Genomic DNA, 25,007 nt, shown 5'->3' with positions numbered 1-25,007 from the left:
ATGATGTTTTCTGTCAATAATCAGAACTTACCATATTGATTGGGTCGACTGGACCAATGCTGTTAACATAGACATCTGTTTCAATTACTGTAGTTCTCACTAAACAAAACAGTAACCACATTAATTACATATTTAATTAACTCTATGTATTGTTAGTGCAATTTAATTTATTTAACTAAAAGAACAGAATATCTGGTATTCTTTTATTAGATTCAGAATAATTAAATTTATGGTTTATTCATTTTGTGAAGGATCATATATGACTTGGCTCTCTTATTTCATGTGACTTTTTAGAATTATCAATTTGAACTTTTTAGTTCATAATGCAATCTCCACCTGTGCTTTTTGATCAAATATAAGATGGATTTAAAAGGTAAAGCAAGGGGAAAAAATGAAACAAAAAAAACCTAAAACTGTCTTCCAACATAAAAATACAATCCTAAACAGAAAACAAGTTTAGAACAATTTTTCATACAAAAAACCATGAAGCTATACCACACCTAGGGATTAAGAATGTTCTTTTATCAGCTTTATTAATAGACTGGTTAAAACACCAAATTGAAAGCTCCTCATGACAGTAATTTAAAAGTTAAATATTACCAAACTTACTTTACTTTAAAAGCAGGGAAAACACTGCCACTGCACAGACAAAAGACCAGAAACTTTAAAAATATATTCCACTACAGAACATACTCTCTAATTTGTGCATTTACTGAAGGACACAAAGTCCAAGAGTGTCCATGAAAGGCACACCTGAAGTACAGAAAGCTCATTTTTTTCTCCTAACTGGTTTATACAGAAAAAAAAAAGCACAAATTAAAGAGGAGAGGAAGCATTTTAATTTCATTATATTACCAAGCATTTTCTTCTAGTTCATGCTTGAGAACCAGAATGTGGACAGAAGAGGATATAAGTCCTTGTACCCAAAGGAATGAAGAGAGATAATAATAATGATAGAGCTCTGATGGTACTTTTATGATATGACACAATAAAATAAGCATCTCTTCAATCTGCAGATAAAAAAAGGTGGGAAGGTACAAACAAAAAGGCATTTTGATTTCCTAAGAGAGGGACCCTAGGTCATCAGATTTAATTTTTTTTTTTGTACAGCAAAACTTTAGAGATTGCCCAAGTGTTTAACAACAAACCTAAAATCTTAAGTAAGAAGATTTTTCAAATTTCTGAAAATTTGAACAGATATACAGAAAGAAAGACTGTATACTGACATCTTTGCCAGCCACAACGACAGGAAAGATGCAATTCCTAAATATCCCAAGACACCTTTTCCCTGCCAAGCTCACTTGGGAGGAAATTCTCCCTGATTCCAGATCTGGTTAAAGGTGTGAACCTAAGGCTAACAGGAAGACACAGCAGTGATGCTGCACAAAGGATTTTCTGTATGACCACAGAGCACAGAGTCACTTGGTCACCATCCTGTCCCCAGCATGCTTCACAGAAAATTTAAACAGATTCTGGAAACCAATTTATTCCCTGGTGGAAGAAATAAGTACTTCCTGCAATGATCCTTATGGATCCCTTCCAACTCAAAATATTCTGTAATTCTGTTATTCTTTGATTCTGAGCTGCAAATGTTTCCAATTTCTGCAGAGTTCACAAAGGAAGGGAGACAGCACAAGAGCTCATGCACAGACTGAAATATGAGAGTAAGAAAAAATTTATAATGTGTGTATATAGTTATATGTATAATGTAATCCTTTTAATATACATCACATTCTTCAAACAGATATCCTCTCCCTTTAATTTGCTACCCTATTTATTTTTATAACATCAGCCCCACTGCTAGACCAAAATACAAGTAGATGAATTAAAGTACACCTTGTCTAATTCCTCAAGTAATGTTAAATTCATCATTAAGAAGAATCTCTCAACCTGAAGTACAACTCACAGGATTCTTCCCCCTCCACCTCCTTTTTTTCCCACTCTCAATTCCAGTTATGCTGAAGGAGTTAAATACTCTGCAGATGCAGCCACTCCCTTTCCAACAGTCTTTGTATCATCTGCCAGCATTGCTAAAATAATTCAAAATATCATTATTCTTGATCAAAACTTTCTTATGAGAGCACACTATAGATATCCCAGCCACTGACATCCTTTATTAACAACTAAATTTCGAGCTGTCAGCGACACCACTTTTAATGGGGGCTGTGTCAATTTTAAGAAATTCCAACTTGCATCATGCACTACTTTTCTGCCACTTAGTTCATTTAGAGAGCCACTTAGTTCATTTTTCCATACTGCTTCTCCATACTGCTCTGAGAAAGATTATTAAGGGTATTAAGAGACAGTGAACAGTTTGAAAATCTGCCTCTGTTGAATTTTTTAAAATTGACATACACAGTCCAGAGTAAGAAACCCAATTCAAGTGGACTGGAAGAAGCCATTTTGTTACCTTAGTTCTTCTGTATGGTACAGAGAAATGTACTTCTGAATTAGAAGGATTAATTTATGCTTCTTGTGTTCCTGAAGTAGAAGTGACAAGAGTTCATGAAAATGACAAATGCTGCAGGAAAATACCTTCTTGATACTTTGAGAAGAACAGATTGTGAAGATTTTCCTACCCTGACTGCTTCTTATTTTACTTTAAAACTTGGCATCAGCCTTGAAAAGACCACAATTAGGAAGAAGGTTATTTAACACATGTATGAAGTGCAGAACATCAGTGTTCTAAACAAGGGGAGAAAGGGCTTGAGCACTTTAAATATTTGCACTGAAAGGCAGTATGAAGCAGGCTAGAGTAAAGCAAGAAGGTGAGAAGGCAGCAGAGTGCACATTCAAGAAGGAAAGGGAGTCAGAGAAGGAAGAGCAAAAAGAAGCAGCTGCCCACAAGATCACAGGGAACCTGTTTGGAAGCCCAATCTAGAGAGACATACTCACTTTCTGATTTCCTACTTTGATATTTTTTCACTAGACCAAACTTCTGGTTGAAAAATTTTGAAAAATGTTTATTCCTGATAAGGCAATACATTGTGATAAAAATCTACCCTCAGTCATTGACAATTTTTTTACTAGTTTCCCCTGATATTCAAAGGCCTGGTTTTTAGCCTCTATTTTTGCAGGCTCTGTTTTCAGCTTTTGATATTTGATGTATCTCTTCTTGCTACACTTAAGAGCTCTTCTTATCAGCTATTCTCATTCTATAAACACCTAGCCCCTGACAGAAATAATTATCATTCTTGTAAATGTCCAGAACATTGCACTTTTTATGGCTTAATACTGCTATTTTCATTCCTCCAAGCCATTACTTCAGTACATTAACCAAGAGCATGGTAGTCTTTCTGAATTCACTAACCAGTCCCCATAGTTTACCACAATTCCCTCATTTTCTAATGAAGATCTAAGTCACATCACCTTTGCTTTTAATTAGTGCTTACTATGCTCTTTAACTAAGACCACTTTTGTAACTTCATCCAGGCTTATTTTCTTTGAGCATGTTTTATATAATTGCTCATTACTTGCCTAAAGAAGCATCCCTATAGTGAAAAAGCAGTTATGCAGCAAAAAAATTAGGTGACTACCATATTCAGGAATAACAGAGTCCTTCAGGTTGTAATAGCTTTTAATGGAATAACACAATTCTCACAATCACATATCTAAGATTATTACTTGCATGGCTACTTATATTGAAAATTCAGCCTAGTCTTTACAGCAGGCTTCCAGGTCAACCTCTGAAGAATTTTTTCAAAGTGATTTTTATGAAAGCAGAGCCCTGTTCTCCAAATTTTTTACCCTTCTATTTTAAAGAAATCCAAGTTTGGCAGATACTCCTATCACACCACTTTTATTATTTCCATGATTTTCTATGCAGTGCACACATCCAATACCTTCAACATTCCCTGAATATGCTCTTTTACATGTTGCTCTTGTATTTTGATTTTCTTTAATTCTTGGAAGATATTCTTAAAATATGTCTCTCTCTATCTTTCCTTGATATTCTCCTACTTGTTTTGCTGCCTGGAATAAAACTGAAGATCTTTCCAAACAGTGTTAAATGATAATGTAAAAGCAAGTCTTTAATGGAAAGCTTTCACAGTGGCACAATATGGCAATATGCACACATGATACAGTATATTACAATTTTTATAAGGCTGCTTAACTAGTGTACCTAACAAATATTGTCCAGTTAGAAGAACAGTTGGTTAGGTAATTTCCCCCAGGTTCTGCCCCATTGGAGCCTCCCCCAAATCTTTTTGCCCTCCACCTTATTGTATCTACAGTGTACGGTGCAAAACAAAGTGTCCTTGCTAGACTAATAAACAGAATTTCAAGAATGTATATGTCAAGAATTTGTTAAACTATGGGAGAGGTCAGGAAAAGTACTAGAAGTTATAACTATGCATTAACATTCTGCAAAATTACAAATATATATATGTAAAATATATAAAAATCTAAAAATCTTAAGGCATCAGTTTGAGCTTATTACTGTTCTGCCTATATCATACTCTCATTGCTGTTACACTAAGAGCACCTGTTCAACAGAATACCTTCTAACACCTTTATTTTTTGAGAATTAGCACTTCTATTTGAAAGTCCTGTATTTTCCATGTATCCTTTATATCTCTTAGAACATGACTATTCACATTAGTGCACTTGAGAAATGTAATTATTTACCCATGCCCTGCTTATAGGACAATAACAACTACCCAAAAACATCCATGAGCAATTATCCTTAAATTCCCACCATTTTTAAAATTTCAATCAATGACAACTGGCCTTTCTCTGTTAATTGAAAACACACACTAAATTTCTAGATATCTGATGACTGTTTCCTATTTTTAATTAAATTTTCAGATAGTGCAGTGGTGTTTCACCCATACACACATCACTGCTGGAAAAAATGATCTGTACATTGATAGTATAATATTAATATATTTGTGTCCCTAAGATGAGAGAGGTGAAAAATCAGCAGCCAGAATTCCTTCCTTTAAAATGAAAGTTCAAAAATGAAAGCTACTTTGATGCAGGACTAGAACTAGAACAGTGGTTATAAAATCATGCTGCCAAAAGGTAATGTTACAGTGAGAAGAATACTGCTATATTAGTACATCAACACTCCAAGGTTGTATCTGTAATTAAAGGTATTTATACCACAGATAGGAGACTTTATCTGATAACTACTATTACTTCATACTGAGTAGAAGAATTCTAGAATATTTATGCCCCAAACCTACTCAAGCCTACTACATAAATTGAGTTAAAGACTAGTAAGATTATTAAAAATAGCAAAGGGTAGAAGTTAAGTAATTACTAAAACTCATGGTTATTTGAATGAGACAAACAGAAAATGAGAGTGCTTTTCCCCCTATTAAATTTCAGTATTGCCTCCAAAGCTTCAATTTTCATTTGGCTCTCCTTTAGCATCTCCCTCAACTAACTACATGTTTAACAATGAAACTCCTATCTCACTCTGAGATGCTGAAATTCTGTGTCAACACCAGGAAGAAAACAAAATTCTGCTCTGGGATTCAAACCCAAAAAGTCTAAGTTCTAAACAAAAAATGTTGCAACTGTAAATGAGCTTTGTAATTCAATCATAAGAATGTTCTGTGGGATACTAATGGTTTGAAAGGTAATGAAAAATCCAGTTCAATAACCTTGTTGTACAAGAACTGACATACACTGAAGAAAGGAATCTGACACCAGATTTTATCTACCCATTTGAAGTGGATTAAGGTGAATAAACTATAGCCTGATTTTGCTCTTCTCTCTATCAAATATCTGCTGCAGTTCCCAAACAACTGGACAGAATGCAGTGCCTTCACCTGAAGTCAGAAATTTCATCTTATGCAGTCCAAAATTTCTTCCTTGTGGCAGAATCATACTTAACATTTCTTGTCCTCAAAACAAGGTGAATATTCCCAAATGTTTCCCTTTTTTCATTACTCTGGCTGATTATTCATGAACTTTATGTTCTAGAATAGTGGATGGAAGCAGGCCCCAGACAGCAAAGGTCAGACTGGTACAGAACTTTTGAGAAGAGAAAGGGTACATTTTATGTGACAGAAGCTAGAACTAAGTGTCTTCTTTTGGGAACTGATATTTTGAATCTGTACATTGAGTTACTCACAAAAAGACTGAGATTTTGTCCTATCACGACTCAGAATATAATAAAGGCAAGAATTACATCAAAATTTTTCCATGCCTATTTAAATGCATTCAATGTGTCAGAATAAATTCTTCCTCTGTATTTGCTCCATTTACTCATAAGTTTTAGGGGGAAAGATGAGAAAAAGAATTATCTTTTCTTTCATCCCCACCTACAAGCTAACCATTAGAAGAAATCCTAGAAGAGAAAGTTTATTTACTCATAATCACAAATGGGAAAAAAACTAACAGTAAGCTATACATTTGTCATACATTGAGAATTTAAGGAAAAACATGTTGGAGGACTTTTTGTGTTGTCTAAATGTTTGTAGTAATTCAATTAAATGAACACGAAGAAAAAGACTTAAACCAAACTTTATGAGATTCACATGTGATTATATTATGACAGGGAGAGAATTATTGCCTTTCAACATCTCCAAGATAACAGTCACCAATAAAACAGAACACAGAAGTTTGGGAAAGAAAGCAATTTGTCAGAAGCTTTCAATGGAAAATGCACAGTTTGAGATTGCATCTTTTTCTTCCCCTACATAAATGAGACAGGTCTAGGCTGTTGAGCTGTTTAATGTATAAGCAGCTTACAGACTCACATGGCATTCCTTTGGTAGGGAGTGCCAGGTACATCACAAATACTCATGTCCTCCACCTCTTCCTTCACATCTCAGGAAACAAACTCAGAGAAAATACATTGTTTTTCTTATTTTGATCCTGCATGCAAGGGGTAGACAGGAGCTGGCAAGGTTTCATGTACTACATGTTTTCAAAACAAGATTCTTTCAAATATTTACTCTTAGTAGCTATATGCAAATTGATGCTTTGACTATTGAAAGACAAAATTGCCTTCCTACTAGCTGCAAAGTTTGATCTACAGCAATGCAGTTTTTCTTCCTATATTCCACTAGAAAACATGGCTCCTAAGTTATATTTTCAGACTCTTGAAATTTTTTTCAAAATCTTGGTTAAGGGAAAAAGACAATTAAGTTGAGTTATATTTGCTCAAAATACACACAATGCATTTCCTACAGTAAGAATAAAATGTCTAGGGATAATTATTTAATGAAGTCCTAAAGACTTAAGATGAATTTTTGAAATGACCATGGCTGGTTTATATCTACAATTCTTTCTGACAGAAGTAAACAAAGTAAATTATAATTGCCTTTTAGTGATTTATTACAGATTGCTCATTGCCCCCCAAAGCCACTACTTTTCATAAGAAAAAAAATATTATAAATAGAATATGAAGTCTAATATTGAACAGATTTTTTTTACTAGTTCCAGAAAATGATTGCATTTTATTACTCTTAAATTTATCTTGCTATATTGAGTTTTACATGTTGCAATAAGCATAGTTTTTCCATCTTTGACAAAATGCACACCATTTCTAGTTCACATTTTCTATTACATTGAATCATTTTATGAGCTTACCCCCAATATCTGGCCGAAGCTTATTGTCATATCCTTGAAGTAAGGAGTCCAGTATGTGAGTTACATCACCACCATGAATCTTTGGTGCAAGGACCCATGTTTTATTCACCATTAGATCTTCATCATCCTCATCATCTGCTTTATCAGCTCTATGTTGTGTGATTAAAAAAAAAAAATAAACAACAAGACTGGGAAAAACAAAAGACACAGTGAAACTGAATACACAAGAGTTGAAGAAGAAAGAGATAAATATTGAACACTATTTAGAATAGTTTGTGAAAACACAAATGCATTCTGGTGCCAAAAGAAAGAAGGAGGCCCTTATTTACAATACATGTATATTTACCAACATTTTTTTTTATGGTGATGGGAGAGTGTGAGTGGTAATAGAGGCATTTACACATCACCCATATAGAAAACTCAAGCCATGAGTCAAACCCATAAAAGCAACAGCAGGCATCATCTTACCCTCAGCCTTTTCCTGTTTTAAAACAAACATGTAATTCCAAAGCTTCTCCTACATGAATTTCTTTTGCAAGTGATGCTGCTAAGATCTCTAAGAGATGCCTAATCTTCATAATAGCATAACTGTTGTATGCTACTTAAAAGAGCATCAACAGAATCTCCTTCCTAGTAGCCTCTGTTGTATGATGTGAAAAAAATTAGACTTGCATACTTATTAAACTTCATTCACATTTTCAGCAAGCAAACATTACATCCATGTGCTACAACTAAGCATTTGCAGAAGCAGCAGCTGCAGACATATGTCAATTATGTACCTGGATGTGTACATGGTATAGCTAACTGAAAGGAATGGTACACCATTTTCAGACCTTTTGCTAGCTAGCTATTTTATCAAGATGAAACAATTGTACAAGGAAAATAATTACACATTCATTCATTACCTTTTAATTATCTTTTAATTAGATAAGCAGCAATAGATAGCTAATCCCTAGATCATTTTTAAAAATTGCAATACCTTCATTACATCTGCAAATTCACTCAGATATCTCCAAAAGGTCAAAGAATGTCTGAAAGTAGTTCTCTTTTCATTTCAATCAAATGAGTATGGACCTCAGTATTCCTTCAGCACTAAAAACTGCAATCTATATTACTCATGCAGTTTATTTGAAGGCAGTGCTATAGGCTTGAGGTCAAGCAAAGTACATGAGACAGATAGCAGTAACTAAAAGTCACACAACCAACCCTCACAGATGGGCACTGTCTAGCAATTACATAAAACATGCAGCCCCTATAAATCAGATCCAGTGTTGACACAAGGACAAAATTCCAGTAAAAGAAAAGAACTAAATTACTATCTTTGTGCCAATTCACATTGTACACCAACATTAAAAATGTTACTGCTTTATTAAGGGCTTCTAAATTAACCCTCAAAACTAAGAGTGGAAATTTTCAGCAAATTTACTACAGGAAAGAAGAACCACTTTCCATGTGGTATGTTCCATGTGAAGAAAGGACAGAAAAACTCAGGAAAGGACAGAGTAAGAGAAGGCATGCCTGCCTTTTATTGCAGTCCTTTGTGGGAATGCCTCAAACCAGTCTGTAACAGCAAGGCTTTGCATCACCTCTTGGATAACACTAGCAAGTCTTGCTGAAAATCAAAAAAAAATCAAAAAATGAAAAATCAAAACTGTCATGGCTGTGGAAACTCTCAGTGGTTTTGGCATGCCTGCTTCATTTGGGAGGTATGACAGAAACCTTGCCACAGCTCAGTAGGTTCCCAGAGGATGAACAAAAGGCACTGTTTGGATATCAGAGCTTTCATACCTAGCTTGCTGCAAACAAGTTGAAAGAGTCTATTATAGCAGAAAGTAATACTCAGTCTAAACACAAGGCTCACTGACAGCTTCCCTGCAACAGCCTGAACAGTGCTTTCATTCTTTTACATTGAAATGCACCATAAAATACCTAATCTTTACTGCTCTACATAGACACTAGAGAAATGTCAGATATTAAATATTTAACATTTCCCATTAGCAGGATCCTGCTAATGGGAGCACTAAAACTATGAAGCTAAGTTTTGTAAATGTACACTCTTCTTCCCTCAGAGCTACCTATTGCCACCTCTCTCATGTTTTGTTGCCACACTGGGTTTTGTTTTGTTTTTTAATATATCTATGGTCTTCTTGTACCTTTTGGCATCTAATTTCTTTATAAATTAGCTGACAGTTGCTCAGAGTGCAGAGGAAATCTCAACCTTTTCCCGAAGGCATTAAGATGATGAGGAGTTAAAAGTTAATTTATAAGTAGCTCTCTAAGGAAAGAGACATAACCACCACAAAACTGACCTTTTTCTTTTTGTCTTCCATCCCATAAAAAGTAGAAAGAATAGTGAAATTGCAAGAGTTCCTTACAAATACAGGGCACCTGATTCTCTGAGTCAGCCCAGTTATTTGCAGAGAATTTGAAGTGGTTATGACACTTTTTTGTTCTGCTTTAATGTTTTTTCCACAATGCTATTGAAAACAACAGAGATTTAGCCAAAATGGAAAGTACAAGAGGTCATGCCATGACCACCTAAACCAGAGAGAAGTTACAGCCACAATACCTTAACTCAGTCACTTGAATATCCTAACATTTCTAAGAGTCCTTTATTTCATTTATAGATTCACAGGACAATTGTGTCAGTCCAGCCTCCTGCTCAAAGCAGTGTTTGCTCTGAGGGCACAGCAGGTTGCTCATGGCTTGATCAGGTTGGTTATTGCAGACATCCAAAACTGGAAGCTGCAAAACGTCTCTGAGCAACCTGATCTCCACTTGGCTCTTTTCTACTATTTACTATATTTAAATAAATTTTAAATTAACAATAAAAAAAATAAAAAAAAACCCCACTTTTCAAATTTTCACTTTTCATTTTTTTCACTTTCTGTTTTATATAAATTTTAAATTTTAAAACTATGAACTACAAATAGGTATACAATGACAGCTTACAGAATGCTATTAATGCAATTCCTGGGGGAGAGGGAAAAATTCCATCCCAACATCTGAATGATTTTCCTCACACTAGTAAATAAATCCATTTAAGAAGATAGTCTTATTAGAGGCAACATTTCTTTACTTAGTGTCTGACAAGTCTTGGTTTAAAATGTGTATTTCTAAACATTTACATGGAACAATTTGATTTTATCTATTGTACTCTGAAAAAAGAGCCCACCACTAGAAAAGAAACACAATTGACCTCTCTACTAGTACACAAGGCCAACAGGAGCCTGTGACTCACTAACCCATTCACTTAACTGGCAAAGAAACCAACATGCATCAGACAATTATGTAACCAAATGTGGAAGACCTGAATTATTGCTGATCTACAGGGTGAAAACAACTATTCTTACCCTATTCCTTTTCAGAGGTGATTGACTGAGATTAATTCATCTCACTACCTGAATACTGCTTTTTTAACTCTTCTTTAGAATGTGTCCAAGATCACTAAGTGAGTAATAAAGACTGTAATATCTCTGAAATGCTGATGGCACCCAGTTCTACGGTTTTGATTCCTAAACCACAGCCACTGATGTGCAGCAACAAGACTGTGGCAAGAAGGAATGATGCTGGATGGAAGAAGGAAGTGGCCAGAATATCTAGAAAGTCTTTTGTACACCCTCCAGTGAAGCAGAGCACACCACCTGCCAAATTGGATTGTCAATCCAGCTGGTTTGGGGAGAGTTGCACAAAACTCCCTCAAAAGAGCACCTAGTGAGGGCAACAGTACAGGCACTGTGTAGATATTCACTTCTAGGAACCTGAATTACCTGAATTTGTCATGCTAAACAGGTTGAATTAGTTTGTTTTAAAGATCAAAATCCCTTCAGATGTACCAAGCTGGTAGGATCAGTTGGTGTTATCAGGATCTGATTGACCTTGCTAGACCATGTTCTACAAAGACACATTCACTTTAGAAAACAAGAGGGGTCAAAACTGTTAATCTTTTACCAAGTTTCTATGTATCTCCAGCATTTTCTCCAGGATTTGGAATGGGATAGAAGGAGAGACAGTAGGCAGAAAACTTCCTTCCAAATCAGAAAACAAAATGTTAAATTCAGCTATGCCATTCAATTATTTAGTGACAGTTAACTTTGGCTGAGGACCTTTTTACTTCTTTGCCATTAAAATAAATCTAAGAAACCTATGAAGATTAATGCCAATTAACTCCACTCCCCCTTTAATGGTAGCACTTTCCCATCTCTTTCACAGCCCCAAGAAGAAAGGCAAACTTAATTAAAGAGGAATTCTTCTCCTTTCCAAGTTCATCTAAAGGTTATTTCACTATACACAGAACATAATACTTGATCATCTCTCCATTGACTGTGAAATATATTTGTTCCAGCTAGATTCACTCAATGTCTTTTTCAGAATGTCTAGAGAGATTATGATTTAGAACAAAAATACATCATCAAACATTGAAACATTTCTTTTCCATGGCACAGTGCTACTTTGCATCTATTAATTCAGGTGCTAATTCTCATTTTAATGATTATATAAATAAGAAAGAGACCTAACTTATTAAGATGCTTGCTGTTGTAACACTTCAGCTACCCTCATAAACTCAACAGTAAACTGCATGTACACAACTACCAGCAATTAGGCAAAAAGTGCCCCCATTATGCTCTCTGTCCTTCAACTAATTGGAGACATTACCACGACTACTAAATCTCTGGGCACAAGTGACTAAGGACTAAGTAAGTCTTTTCAACATCAGGCAACATGCTCCTCTTCTGACATTAATATCATAGGTTTTTGTTCTCCTTAAAATATGAGAAAAACCAGTCAGGTGAGCTTTGTGTTGCAATTAACATCTGTCAAGTTATGCAATGAACTGGAAGAAAAATGAATAAATATAGTGAAAGTGTTCTGACTGCTATTTGCACCATCCATGTCAAAGTATTACACACAGAAGTACATGTATAGCATGAGTGAGAGTATTTAAACATAGCTAAGCATCAATTTTCCACTCCCAGGCTCCTATTCCTATCCAACACAAGAAAGGATATCCAGTCTTCTGAGAGGGGTTGATCTACAGGGAACATGTAGACCTCTGGAAAAGTAGGGACTTGTCAGAGAACCTGAGTTTTCTCTGCTGAAGCTTCAAATCTGTGCACAAGCAAATCCATCAAGCTCTTGGTACCTGTGAGGTTCAGACAACCTTCACAGTGTCCTTGTCTCTTTGGAGATAGTGATCCTTCTGTACAAGGAACACTCTGATGATTATTTAATAAATAAATAGGAGGAAAAGTGAGTGTTTCAGATAATTTCTATGCTGAATGAGCTAAGACAAATACACTTTTTTCCTTGTTGCCTTACATATGTGAATGAAAACAGTAAGGCTAGTTGTGTTACTTCATTTACCTGAGGATCTTCAATTGCTTCAGGAGTTTTACCAACACAGGGGTAGGGCACAGAGACACTTACCTAAATGATGAAATATGCCATAAGACAGCTATTATTCACTGGCTGTGCTTCCCAGGACATGCCCTTTGTCTAAATTTAATGCAATTTAACCTTTATTTTCTATAATTAAAAAAAAAAAAAAAAAAAAAAAAAAAAAAGAAAGAAAAAATACCAAACCAAACTATTTATCTCAACTTTCAAAAAAAAAATTGTAATGTTTCTGGAAGTGTAAACATGACAGGTTACTTTGTTAGCAACGGTACTGCTTCACAGGTTTGTCAAAATAGTGCATTTAACCAGATTGGCCTTCACAAGTCAGTCAAGACAGGTAAGGTTGCCAGGGAAGTTTTCCAGCAGATCATCTAACCAGACACTACCTTGCTCCAGGACACCAAGCACTATATGCTTGTATAAAGAAGTATATTTCATAGCCCCATCAACAAGAGTTCAGAGCTCACTTGACCTAGCCAAATTCCACACATGAAAAAAAGATCTAAAGCTCTGCTGAAAAGCTAAACATGGTCACTGACACACCAAAGTCCAGAGTCAGACATCTGTACAGAGGCTGGTGATGATTCTAGCCCAGAAGATAAAAATGCAGGTACTTAGTCATGTGTCACGTGGATGACCAAGGCATAGGACCAGATGTAGCAGGATGTATCATCTAGCAGGATGATAAGTTTAAGAAATGCCTGTGACTGAGCAAAATCCCTTAAATACAGAGAAAAATGCAACTTCAACATGGAAGGAATGAGTAATTACTCTCATGTCAGCAATTTAAATAACATATTTGCATATGTTCTTGAATCTTCTTAAGATAAAACACAGACTTCAAATAGACTTGTAGTATCCCCAGAAGCTGAGAAATTACTGGGACTCCTTCAAGTGTGCAAATACTACTCTCAAATAGCAAAAAAAACCTAGGACCACATAGTCATGACTGCTGAAATAGAACTCAATTCCATTTTTCCACAAAAGACTTTCTTGAAAGCTCACTATCACTGCAAGCTGTCAGTAGTGAACGGTTTAAACATCTCTCAAGACTTATCTTCTTCTCTCAAGACTGACTTCATAGCCAGCAGTTCTGTTACAATTCTGTGGACATGAACTCTTTTGCATTTCATCGTCAGTGTCTTCACTGATATGCTTTATGTGCCGCAGAAAACTTTTTTGGAAAATAAATGTAAGTGCAAGCAAAAAAATACAGCTACTGAAAATGTCTCCAAAAAACATTACTTCTCTTAATCCTGTGGGATATAGAGCCACTGATGTTGTAGTCCTTCCTCTTTATCCTTCCTAAACTGGTTTAGATATTCTCTTGACAAAAATCTCTTTTCCCCCCATCCGTTCCATCTCTGATGTTTCCATCAGTTTCCCACTCTTTCTGCCTTGCCAGACTTGGACATATTCTTTTGTGTGTCAAAGTGTATTCCTCTCTCCCACTGCAGTATGTTTTACCTATTCCCCATATCCTTTTTACAGTACACCTACCACATACTGTTAGGTTGATTTTTCTTCTGAACACACATAGTGCCTGGTGCTCATTGTCTTATTTCATATTTGGCTGTTTATAATTTCCTGCCTTGCTTCTTCTTTCCCTTCTTTTTCCTTAGTGTTTAGTGAAAGGATTGATTTGGACATTAATTATCAGGAAAAGTGCAGAAAAAATATTAAGAGTTCCTACACAGAAACATTTGAACACTAGATTAGAAGAATCAGCTACCTAGGGAAGTTTACTTGGTATTAAATAAGCTTTGTTGCAAAAAAACCTGAGCAATACAGAAATAACAGAATTAAAACATGTACCTGTGGTGTTGACTCCCTGTGACAAAAAGTGTTGCCTATGTATCTGAGTGTTTAGACAATTAACCTTGTGATAACTTAACACATATCACAAGCATCAGGGGATTAAGATCTTTTGTGTCATTAGATCTTTGAAGTACATCTCTGAAAAATATGAAACATTTTCTACAACACACAATAACTTCAGTCCAACTAAATTTAATCCCAGAAATGCCTTCACTTAAAAGCATTATGACATTTCTCCTAAAATCTTCAACTTCTTTGTGATATTTATATGCTAAAAGCTAATCCAAGATTACTGAACAATAAAACCAGACTTAACTCTGAATGCTTAATAAAGGCACAATCTGACTGCAAAGAATATTTATAGAAATGTGTTTTTTTAACAAGAAGAACAACAGATACTATTAAACCTATCTTCTAGGAGAACAATTTTGTTCTGAAATCCACACAAATTGTTCTTCTCCAAGTCAATTTTCACATAATGTTGCATACTGTTTGAAATTACACTGGTCAAACGCTATTAATTCAAATGGATTTTACAGATCTCACAAAATTACCATAAAGACTCAAAGCATCTCAGATATACTTTAGCCATCAGCCTTCTCACAAAATAATACAAAGTTTATTCTCTCCTTGAAAGTTCATCCGAACACTGATGTGGTCAGACCAGATAACTGCTGCTTCTACTCCTATCAAGCTGCAATCCAGAAATCAATTGACAATTTTTCTAGCCAAGTACAGGTAATTCTCTGCACCACTTCACAGCTGCTGGATTCTCAAACATATACAGCTTGATTAGTATAACAATCTTACTTTGACCATGTCTTTACCTCCATATGCAATGACAAAAATATTCAGTTTTGTAGACCTGAGGCAGAAAACTACCTATTTCTGCAACCCCCTTTTTGTGCTACACAATAGAGAGCAAGCACTTTGAACAAGCAACAAAACAAAACAAAAAAATACAAGCTGATTACTGCAATTTTCCAGAGAAATTATTAGTTTTCACATAAAATTTCGAAGGGATCTTGAGAAGTTTACTTCTGTTTCAAAGAAAGATCAATACTGACCAGGGTGCTTGCCTAATCCAGCTGGTATACAAAATTCCATGGAAAGACATCCCAAAACTTCACTGGACATCTTGTTCTGCTGTTTAATTATCGTCCTAGCAATTCTTTTCTTTATATCTGGTTGAGATTTCCCTGCAGCATGCAACACCATTGTTTCTCACTCTCTTACTATGCACTGCTAGGAAGTGCCTGCCTGTGTTTCCTGGACCATCTTCCCTGTAAATGCTGGGGACTGATTCCACACAAAGCCATCTTTTCTCCAGCCAGATCAGCCTTGTCCCTTAGGACAGGTGCTCCTGCTTGACCAGCTTGGCATCCCTCTCCTGGGCTCCCTCCAGTTTACACCCCAAACTGGATGAGCATCTACCTGCAGTTTCACAGGGGTTGAGCAGGAGGAGACAGTCACTTTCCTGAATCTGTACCTGATCCCACAGGCTGCTGGTCTCTCTGCTGCTCCCCAGCCAGCCAGCTCCAGTCCTGCTGAGGGGGACTTTCCTTTCAGGCGGAGCACTTTAGCACACCCTTGATTAATTTCATAATGTTCCTGTCAGCCCATTGCCCTAGGCTCTTCTGCTCCCTCAGAACAGCAGCCCTGTCTGCAAACATATGAACTTGGTAAAAAAGTAATATTTCAAGATGGAAAAAAATTTTCTTCAAGAAAAATTAAGCTAAAATTTTTATTCCTGATGCTCTGAGCAGTTCTCACTCTATCCCAGACAAGGGAGGAAATAGGATACACTTCTCACTTCTCTTTCCTTGCAGCAATTATTCCATCTTCTGATTACAAACTTGCAGTACATGTTGTATGATGTCTTTTCACAGAATTTAGTTTAGAAAAGACCTCTGAGATCATCAAGTCCAACCTTTGACTGATCACCACCTTGTCTACTAGACCATGGCACCAAATGCCACAGAATTGTTTCTTGAACACCTCCAGGGATGGTGACCCTACCACCTGCCATCACAGACCCTTCCTATGCTTAACAATCCTTCTGAGAACAAATTCCTCCTGAACCTCCCCTGGCATCGTTTGGGGCCATTTCCTCTTGTCCTGTCTCTAGTTGCCTGAGACAAGAGGCTGACACCCACCTTTAGAATCTCCTTTCAGGCAGTTGTAGAGAGTGATAAGGGCCCCCCTGAGCCTCCTTTTCTCCAGGAGAAACACCCCCTCTCCCTCACAGGACTGAACCTCTAGACCTTTCACCAGCTCCATTGCCCTTCTTTGGACACACTCAACACCTAAATGTTTTTCTTGTAATGAGGGGCCCAAAAGTGAACACAGGACTTGAGGTGCAATCTTATTTTCTCAGTTGGTAAGTTTTATCTTCTTTGTGGGTTTTGGCCATACTATGCAATCAAATAATTAAAATGTAAACAGCCATAATCCACTGTTCATCTAGACCAAACAGCAGGAAACAAATGAAGACTTGAACAGATAGTAAGAGGATAACCAAAGCAAATTATAGAACTTAAGTAGATATAACTGAAGAGGAACACAGGTAGTAAATAAAGAATAAAGGTCAAAATATCCCCAAACTGCTAAGGAAGTGTTCTTCACACAGTGTTCTTCAGAGGTAACTTCTCTGGATATGTGAAACATGCACTAGCCATGGCAGAACCAGATCTCCTGGGAGTTTCAGACTGATCATCACTCCAAGACACAAAGGCAGGCTCACATAAATCCATGTGTGTGAATACACACTATCTGCACTTGACTGATGAAAGGTTAATTGCCATCAAGTCCAAAATGAATAGATACACTGTTGATGGGCTAAGTGCTTTGATCAAAGATACACTTTCCACAGTGAAATTAGACTTAAAACAAACCTTTGATAAATGTATGCTGAGAACTATAACCTCAATAAAAAGCAGTTAACCTAATTAAATGCCATCCCACACTAACTACAAAATTCACCAAATTGCATAGTCAATTTTTCTACCTTAAAATATCACCATCATCTCAGAGGATCTATCAAACCTTAATAAGGCATTTTCAGTTATTCAAGCTGAATGTATTTCAACATATCCATTTGAACATTTGTTCTAACACAGCTCATCACCTATTTCCTGCAAAATCTTCAGGTGACAAGAAATCTACTACAACCTTTCACAAAACCAAACTTATTTGAAATAGTTCCAAATTCTGGTACACATGTGAGCAGGTACCATCCTCCTCCCACAAGAGCCAAAGAAATATGCATGGACTGAAGCAGCAGCAGGACCAGAGATTTGCTTTGAATTGCACACTGTAATTGCTGCATATAAGTAAATCTGGCTTGAAATCACATAAAAAACCATACAACTACAATAACTAGGCAATGACAACATGATCCCAATAGAAATACAATAAATAGGTTCTACAGAAATTTTAGTGTAAAATTAGGCAATTATGAACTAATCCAAAGGTCAATTAAGTTAATGAATTGCATAGGAAGGTGAATATACTCTGTAAGGACTAATGGAAATATCTAAACCATGTAATCAAAAGCTTCCTGTTTCTCCCTATGCACAAATTTATGTCTTTTTTGATGTAACTTATTGTGCATTACATGCAACACATATCTTTAAAACGGGAGAATTACACCTCTTGTTAGATGGTGACTGAAATGTATGGTAGTCAGAGTTGTTGCCTGCTGGCCACAGCCCACAGGCTGTCAGCTGGGTGCCCTCACTGGCAAAGCAAGAACCCAACCCAAATACATATCCAATGGCTGGATGGTGATGATATAAAGAACTGCTCTCCAGAGAAAACACTGAGGGCACCTTATTTTAGAAAACATCTACATAATTTAATCTGTCATGCAAATTTAACATTGGACAATGAAATAAAAAAAGTTGCATGATTAAATTGACAGTGTGTCACCTAAATGGACAGTTGATGCTATAATTTTTACCAATACAAATTTTATCCAGTCGAACTTTATTCAGAAAGAAAAATTGGGCAATAATACCATATTAATAATAATAATACTTAACATCTCATGGTACACTGCCTTAGACAAGAAGAAAACCATATTAAAGGAAAGGACCAGCAATCTATTTGAGACATCAAATAATTTAATCCAAAGGAGATGTATCTCCTTCTACCTCATATTTCTCCTATCCACTATGTCTGTTGTCTTCCTGAAAACAAAGAAAAAATGCAGCATATAAATTTAGAAACACAGAATTAGCCATTCACACCTTATCAGACATGAATGTAGTGACACAGAAAAGGATTTGACAACCAAGGGAGAAAGCAAAAAGAACATGAGTTAAACCTGAACAGTACCAGAGCTAATCATGTGAGAGGGTATCTGAGAGGTATGAAGTAATAGTGAAGCAATATTCTGTGTGTATCTCTTCTTCAGAAAAAAAAATAAAAAAAGGATAGGGCTATAAAGTGGTAAAATATAACTAACAATAATTAAATATTTTCTGAAGAAATGTAGGTATCTCAGATCACTTATGTGAGAGGAAAATGTAGCAGCCATCAAGTTGTCTCTTAAATTCCATATACGAGGGATGTGCTTTGAAGATTAGTTTGCATGACTGTAGAATGGGTAAATCCAATTCAGAGGTAATTTCCATATAGAGTGTCTCCAAGTGTGACACATTTGTATAGAACTTTCATTTTGGACTAGATCACCCATCCTGCAACAACTGCTTGGAATTTAACCCACCAGAGTTTCCTGTCACCCAGACATGAGGAGGTTTCTACAACATGTTGTGAAAGACTAGGCTGGAAAGAGAAAGGCACCAGGTTGTTTTCTGACTAAAATGCTGATTCCTTTAAGAATTTTAAGGATTCACTTGAAGAATTTTCAGGATTCACTTGAGATGCTCCGAGTTCTTGTCAGGGCAAAACTTGGCAGAGACAATCAGAACAAGGAAGGGTTTTGATGACTGGTTGATTTTGGTTTCTTGTTGAAAAGCAGATGGATGCAGACCACACTTCTCCATTGGTCTGCACCTGCACCTGCAGCACCAGGAATATTAAGGAAGACCTGGATTTCCCCACAAAGAGATGGACATGGGAATCCAGTGGCTGAGTCAGATGCAGCAGGTTACACTGGGAATGGGAGATCCACTGGCTGGAAGCCAGAGAAACCTTAGACTAGAAATACTGTATCATATTTCATCAGATTCCTCCTCATCAAATCTGTATGCAGGGACTTAGTTAAACTCAAGGAGCAAACCTGTTAGAGAAGCCAGGGTAAATTCTCCAGTTTTGTTTAGCCTCTTATATATTCTTATATAAGACCAGATTATCTCAACAGATCCTACTGACTGGAAAATCCCCAGTTAAAGCATATTTTAGAAAATATTTATTTCCATCATATCCATATCACTGAAATTGCCCTCTTCTTTGTTCTCATGAACTCTTGATGACCTTCCTAGTCTCTCTAGTTACCTCTATTTGTTCAGCATTGCTCCATCATTTACTATTTAAGTTTATATATATAGAATCAATTTTTTTGCATAGACCTGTAGGCCGCTGAACTCACCACACTATTTTCAGTCTTAAAAAAATGTTTGCATGTGTAAAAATGCAAAATCAGGACTTCTGTGTCACCTTCAGATTAATTCAATTGCATCTGAATTACTCTGTACAAATTATTACTAGTTAAGAAATAAAAGTTAGTGTCCTTGTCTCCCACCACCCTTTGAAAGGTTCCTGTCAGTGTGTTACAGTCATTTATAATTAGTACTTTTCTCTGCTGCTCTTTACCAAGTAAGTTATGATACCATTATTTTACTTGTGCACATGATCAATTTAGGATGCATGCAAGAAAGAGTTATACAGGTAATTCAAAAAGTGCTACTCTCTTCTGTCATAAGTGGTACTACAAAAATGGGGTTTGAGATGATCACTTTTGGTTTTCTGTGAATTCAACACACATGACTCTTTTAGTTTATATATATGATAGCCCAAACCAAAGCATCTCACTTTCAAACAGTGCATATACCCAGTCCATTTAAGTGGTCCTACCTACTAGGTGTTCTGTTTGACAGAGATTAATACAATTATTCTAGAGCTTCAAAGAAAAAGCACCTATTCCCCTGATCCCCTTGTCATCTACTTTGTAGACGGACTTATGTGTTCAGAAAAAGAACTTGAACAAGCTCAACAAGTGCTAACCCGTAACTTTTTTTGTCCAGCTCAAAAAGGCTTGAATTTGTAGCAAAGTGCTTTTTTTTTTTTTTTTTTTAACTTCAGGCATATTTAACAAACAGGAAGCTAAAAGTAAATGAAAATTTGTTTCAATTTGCTGAGAGCCTTTTTTTATTTAACGAATCGACAGTTTGAATGTTTCCTTGAAACCACTGTAAGAAGATTATGTGCAAAGAATATAAGTATTTCTCAATATTTATGTATCTTTAAACTTTATACCAACAAAAGAAAATATTAACAAACTTTCAATAAAATAAACTGTATTTTAAGCCACTGGGACTGCCGAACAACAACTTCTTTGTTGTCACATCATGAACAAAGCACATAACAGTGAGGATGATAATGAATAAACATCACAGATGTTCAAATGAAACAGTAAATCACTATTATCAAACACTAAGAAACCAATATTGTTATGACAGGCTTAACTCTGATCCAGGAATTCATATGAGAAGAAAACGTAGGCTGTATTATATATTTTCCTAACAGATACTTTGAAAAGAAAATATTAGTTGGCATTTGTACTGCTGACAATTGCATTTCAATAGAGCATTTATAATTGCTTTTAAATCATCATCTTAGAAAACTAAAAAGAAGATATGGCCAAAATTAAGCTTACAATATAGTTTTAGGCATGCTGAGCAAAATGTACCATTTAAAGAAGTATAATTAGAAGAAATGTTACAGTTATGGCGCACCTGTATGGTTGGAACTAAGAAAACGACGTTAATTATATTGTCAGTTCTTATGCACTGCCTATCAATTATCTGTTTATTTGAATTCGACAAGAATAATGGGTTTGCTGAACATTTAGGACTGCAGTGAGTGCTGGGTAAGTTTTCTTTCCCTGCACACATCCTGCAGAAAGGCTCACAGCCCAATTTCTGCTACAGAAATCTGCTATTGACAAAAGTAGTCCTTCAAAATACTGACCCATGAAATTAAATCAAGTGCATTGGGCATTCTGATCTGTTAGTGCTGAAGGTGAAGAACTGAGGGTAAATAACTGCTTTACAGGAAAGAGTTGGTGCAATGTTATGGAACAGCTTTTGGGGCAGTATCTTAAGAGAATAAACTCTTGGTTGGGCTCAACTTCCAGTGTCCTTGCTTAGGCTTCAGCTCAATTTGTTACAGCTGAAGCAACTTTACTCATACTCAGCACAAAGTACTTTGTGTATACATGCATACTAAAAATGATGCAATTTGCATCCTTTTAAAAGCATGTTTTGAAAAGGCAGACTGGCTCATGCAAAATGGTTTTAGAAAAACTGACAGAGTTGGTGCAGCCTGGTCTATTCTTAAGAAAAAGCATTACTCCTGTATTTTAGTTTGAGCTTCAAGGAGAACCTTGGGCTGGAACTATAGAGTGACATCCAAAGAACAGAAAAATAGTGTTTCCATCCTACTTTGTGGCAGACTGTTAAAGAGCACCAGAGGTCCTGAGCTCCCTGCAAACACCCATGAATTGCAATGCACTACATACCAGAGAATCATGATCTGCAACACATGTCCATTTGAGGTCACTTAAAAAAAAAAAAAAAAAAAAAAAAAAGGAGGGAAGGGGGAATCTTTTAAACACCATTTTTCCATGTAGTCTCTGCAAAAAAGTCAAGGCTGAAAATAGTTGATTCACATACATGGATATTCATACCAAAGGTTCCCTTTTATTTGAGATGTCCTGGAACACAGAACAAAAGAATGCATGTAAGTCACCTCTTTTTCTTACTTCTTATCAACTTATTTATAAATGTCAACGTTAATGAGATGCATACATAATAATCTACACCTAGTTTTATAATCCCAACCACAGTCTGACAAACAAAGCAAAATAAATTATTTTTTTAGCTAATCTTCCTCCTTTGTAACTGTGTCTTTGAACTCATAAATTAGCATGCATATTCTTTTCTCTCAAACCACCTGATAATTTCTTTCACACCTGAGGTACACTATGATCATTAAGAAACATTCTGAAGATGCACAGCTGCACTGGTATCATTTTCATCAATGCCTTTGAAAAATATTTCCGTAATTTATCAAGGTTTTAAAAGATACAGGTTAAGAAAAGAAAAATCAGTGGTGTTTCTACTAGGATAACAGCAGTCATCTGAAGATGAGAGATGTGATGAGATCAACATACCTCACACAGACTGATAAATCATCATGTCTACAGTACAACAGACTTTAAAAAAATGTGTAATAGATTTTTTTCCATTTCTTTTCTTTTTTTTTTTTTTTTTTTTGCCAGCCTTACACTACACATTTTTGTATTCTCTAGAATTATAACTTTGTCTTTCATTTAAAAGAAACACACACTGAGCAACAGTCAAATACCCTTTATTTACACCTAAAGTGCTGCTTTGTGATTTTTATGAGTATAACCTGTGGAATGGTTCACATTAGCTCCGCATTACTGAAGTTGAATCGTCACACTGCTTTTCGTTGTTACGGGTACTAACAACACATGTACACAGCTGCACCAAACTGTTGTTTCTTCAGAGGTCTCGAGCTCAATTTTCTAACTCTCCCTTAAAACGCACGTTTCCAACTTCTGGGACTTGAGCAGCTGAGAGTGAGCCCGATGCCCTCCGGAGCGCTGCAGCAGCAGGACCCCGGGCAGGTCCGGCTGCGGGGATGGAGGGGTGCACGTCAGCGGGGATGGAGGGATGCCCTGCTGAAGGGATGGAGGGATGCCCCGCAGCGTGGATGGAGGAGTGCCCCGCAGCCGGGATGGAGGAGTGCCCCGCAGCCGGGATGGAGGGGTGCCCTGCTGCGGGAATGGAGGGGGTGCCCCGCTGCAGGGATGAAGGGCTGCACGTCGGTGGGGATGGAGGGATGCCTCGCAGCGGGGATGGAGGGGTGCCCCGCAGCAGCTGCAGCAGCAGCAGGATCCCGCCTGTCCCACAGGGGGGATGGTGGGGTGCCCCGCAGCAGCAGCAGCAGCAGGACCCCGCACAGGTCCCGAGGCGAGGATGGATGGGTGCCCCGCAGCAGCTGCAGCAGCAGCAGGAGCCCCGGGCAGGTCCCGCAGCGGGGATGGAGCGATGCCCCGCACAGCAGCAGCAGCAGGAGCCCCGGGCAGGTCCCGCAGCGGGGATGGAGCGATGCCCCGCACAGCAGCAGCAGCAGGAGCCCCGGGCAGGTCCCGCAGCGGGGATGGAGCGATGCCCCGCACAGCAGCAGCAGCAGCGGCCGCGCCAGCCGCGCTCCTGCCCCGCTGCCAGCCCCGCCGGCGGGGACGGGCAGCACCGCCCGGGAGCTCGGGGCGCCCTCGGCAGGGGGGGCTTTTCCCAGCACTGAGCCGAGCCTGGACTCGCCAACCAGCCCGGAGAACTAGTGGGATGCGGCTGAAGTTTAACTTTGGCGGTGCCGGCTCCCGCTGCAGCCGCCCGCAGGAGCCACAGCGGCAGCACCGACAGGTTTTGTTGGTTGAAGTTTGGCGGCGCAACACGCCGCCTCCCCTGCCCCTGTCCCTGTCCCTACCCCTGCCCCTCCCCTGCCCCAGCTCAGCTCAGCGATCCGCAGGTGCGGAGCCCCGGCGGGCGGGCGCTCCCGCCGCACTCACCCGCTCCCCAGGCGCACGGTCAGCAGCAGCAGCAGCAGCCGGGCCCCGCGGCGGCGGATCCAGCGGGGCGCGGGGCCCCCCCACGCATCCATGAGCGTGCAGGCGCTCTCCCTTGCCCGAGTTTTCTCCGGAGAGGCTGGGAAATAGCGACCCTACCAATCCCACCACCCCCCGGCGCACGGCAGGGAGAGGGAGGGGAGAGGAGGGGAGGGGAAGGGGGAAAAAAATAAAATAAAACACCCAAACAGGTAGAAAACCACTCTGCAAGGACCGAGCAACTCGCCCAATAGGCTCATCAGGTTGCTTCATAAATTATCCTAAAAACTGCTGGGCGAATCAATCCCTAGCAGAGGTGGAGCCTCCTTTACTAGAAGGGAAACATGCCTGGGAGAAAGAATGGCATTGATTTGGTATTTTTCTCCTAAGAGGGAAACGAAATGGACCATATATATATATATAT

At 37.8% G+C, this 25,007-nt stretch overlaps 1 protein-coding gene across 1 annotated transcript in view; it reads right to left on the bottom strand.

The window, feature by feature from the left end:
* GABRG1 (gamma-aminobutyric acid type A receptor subunit gamma1) overlaps positions 1–24,730 on the bottom strand; it is a 55,323-nt gene extending 30,593 nt beyond the window's left edge. Inside the window, exons 1-3 of the mRNA XM_056489783.1 lie at positions 24,548–24,730; positions 7,549–7,697; positions 32–99 (exon numbers count right to left, since the gene is read on the bottom strand). Of these exons, the coding sequence (XP_056345758.1) occupies positions 32–99; positions 7,549–7,697; positions 24,548–24,639 (309 nt within the window). The 5' untranslated portion in view covers positions 24,640–24,730. The remainder of the gene's footprint in view (positions 1–31; positions 100–7,548; positions 7,698–24,547) is intronic.
* Positions 24,731–25,007: the final 277 nt, after the last annotated feature.

This window comes from Oenanthe melanoleuca, chromosome 4 (genome assembly GCF_029582105.1).
Source record: "Oenanthe melanoleuca isolate GR-GAL-2019-014 chromosome 4, OMel1.0, whole genome shotgun sequence".
In the NCBI taxonomy this organism is placed as follows: Eukaryota; Metazoa; Chordata; class Aves; order Passeriformes; family Muscicapidae; genus Oenanthe; species Oenanthe melanoleuca.
The sequence above is the reverse complement of the archived record's forward strand: the minus strand, read 5'-3'. Positions and strand labels throughout refer to the sequence as shown.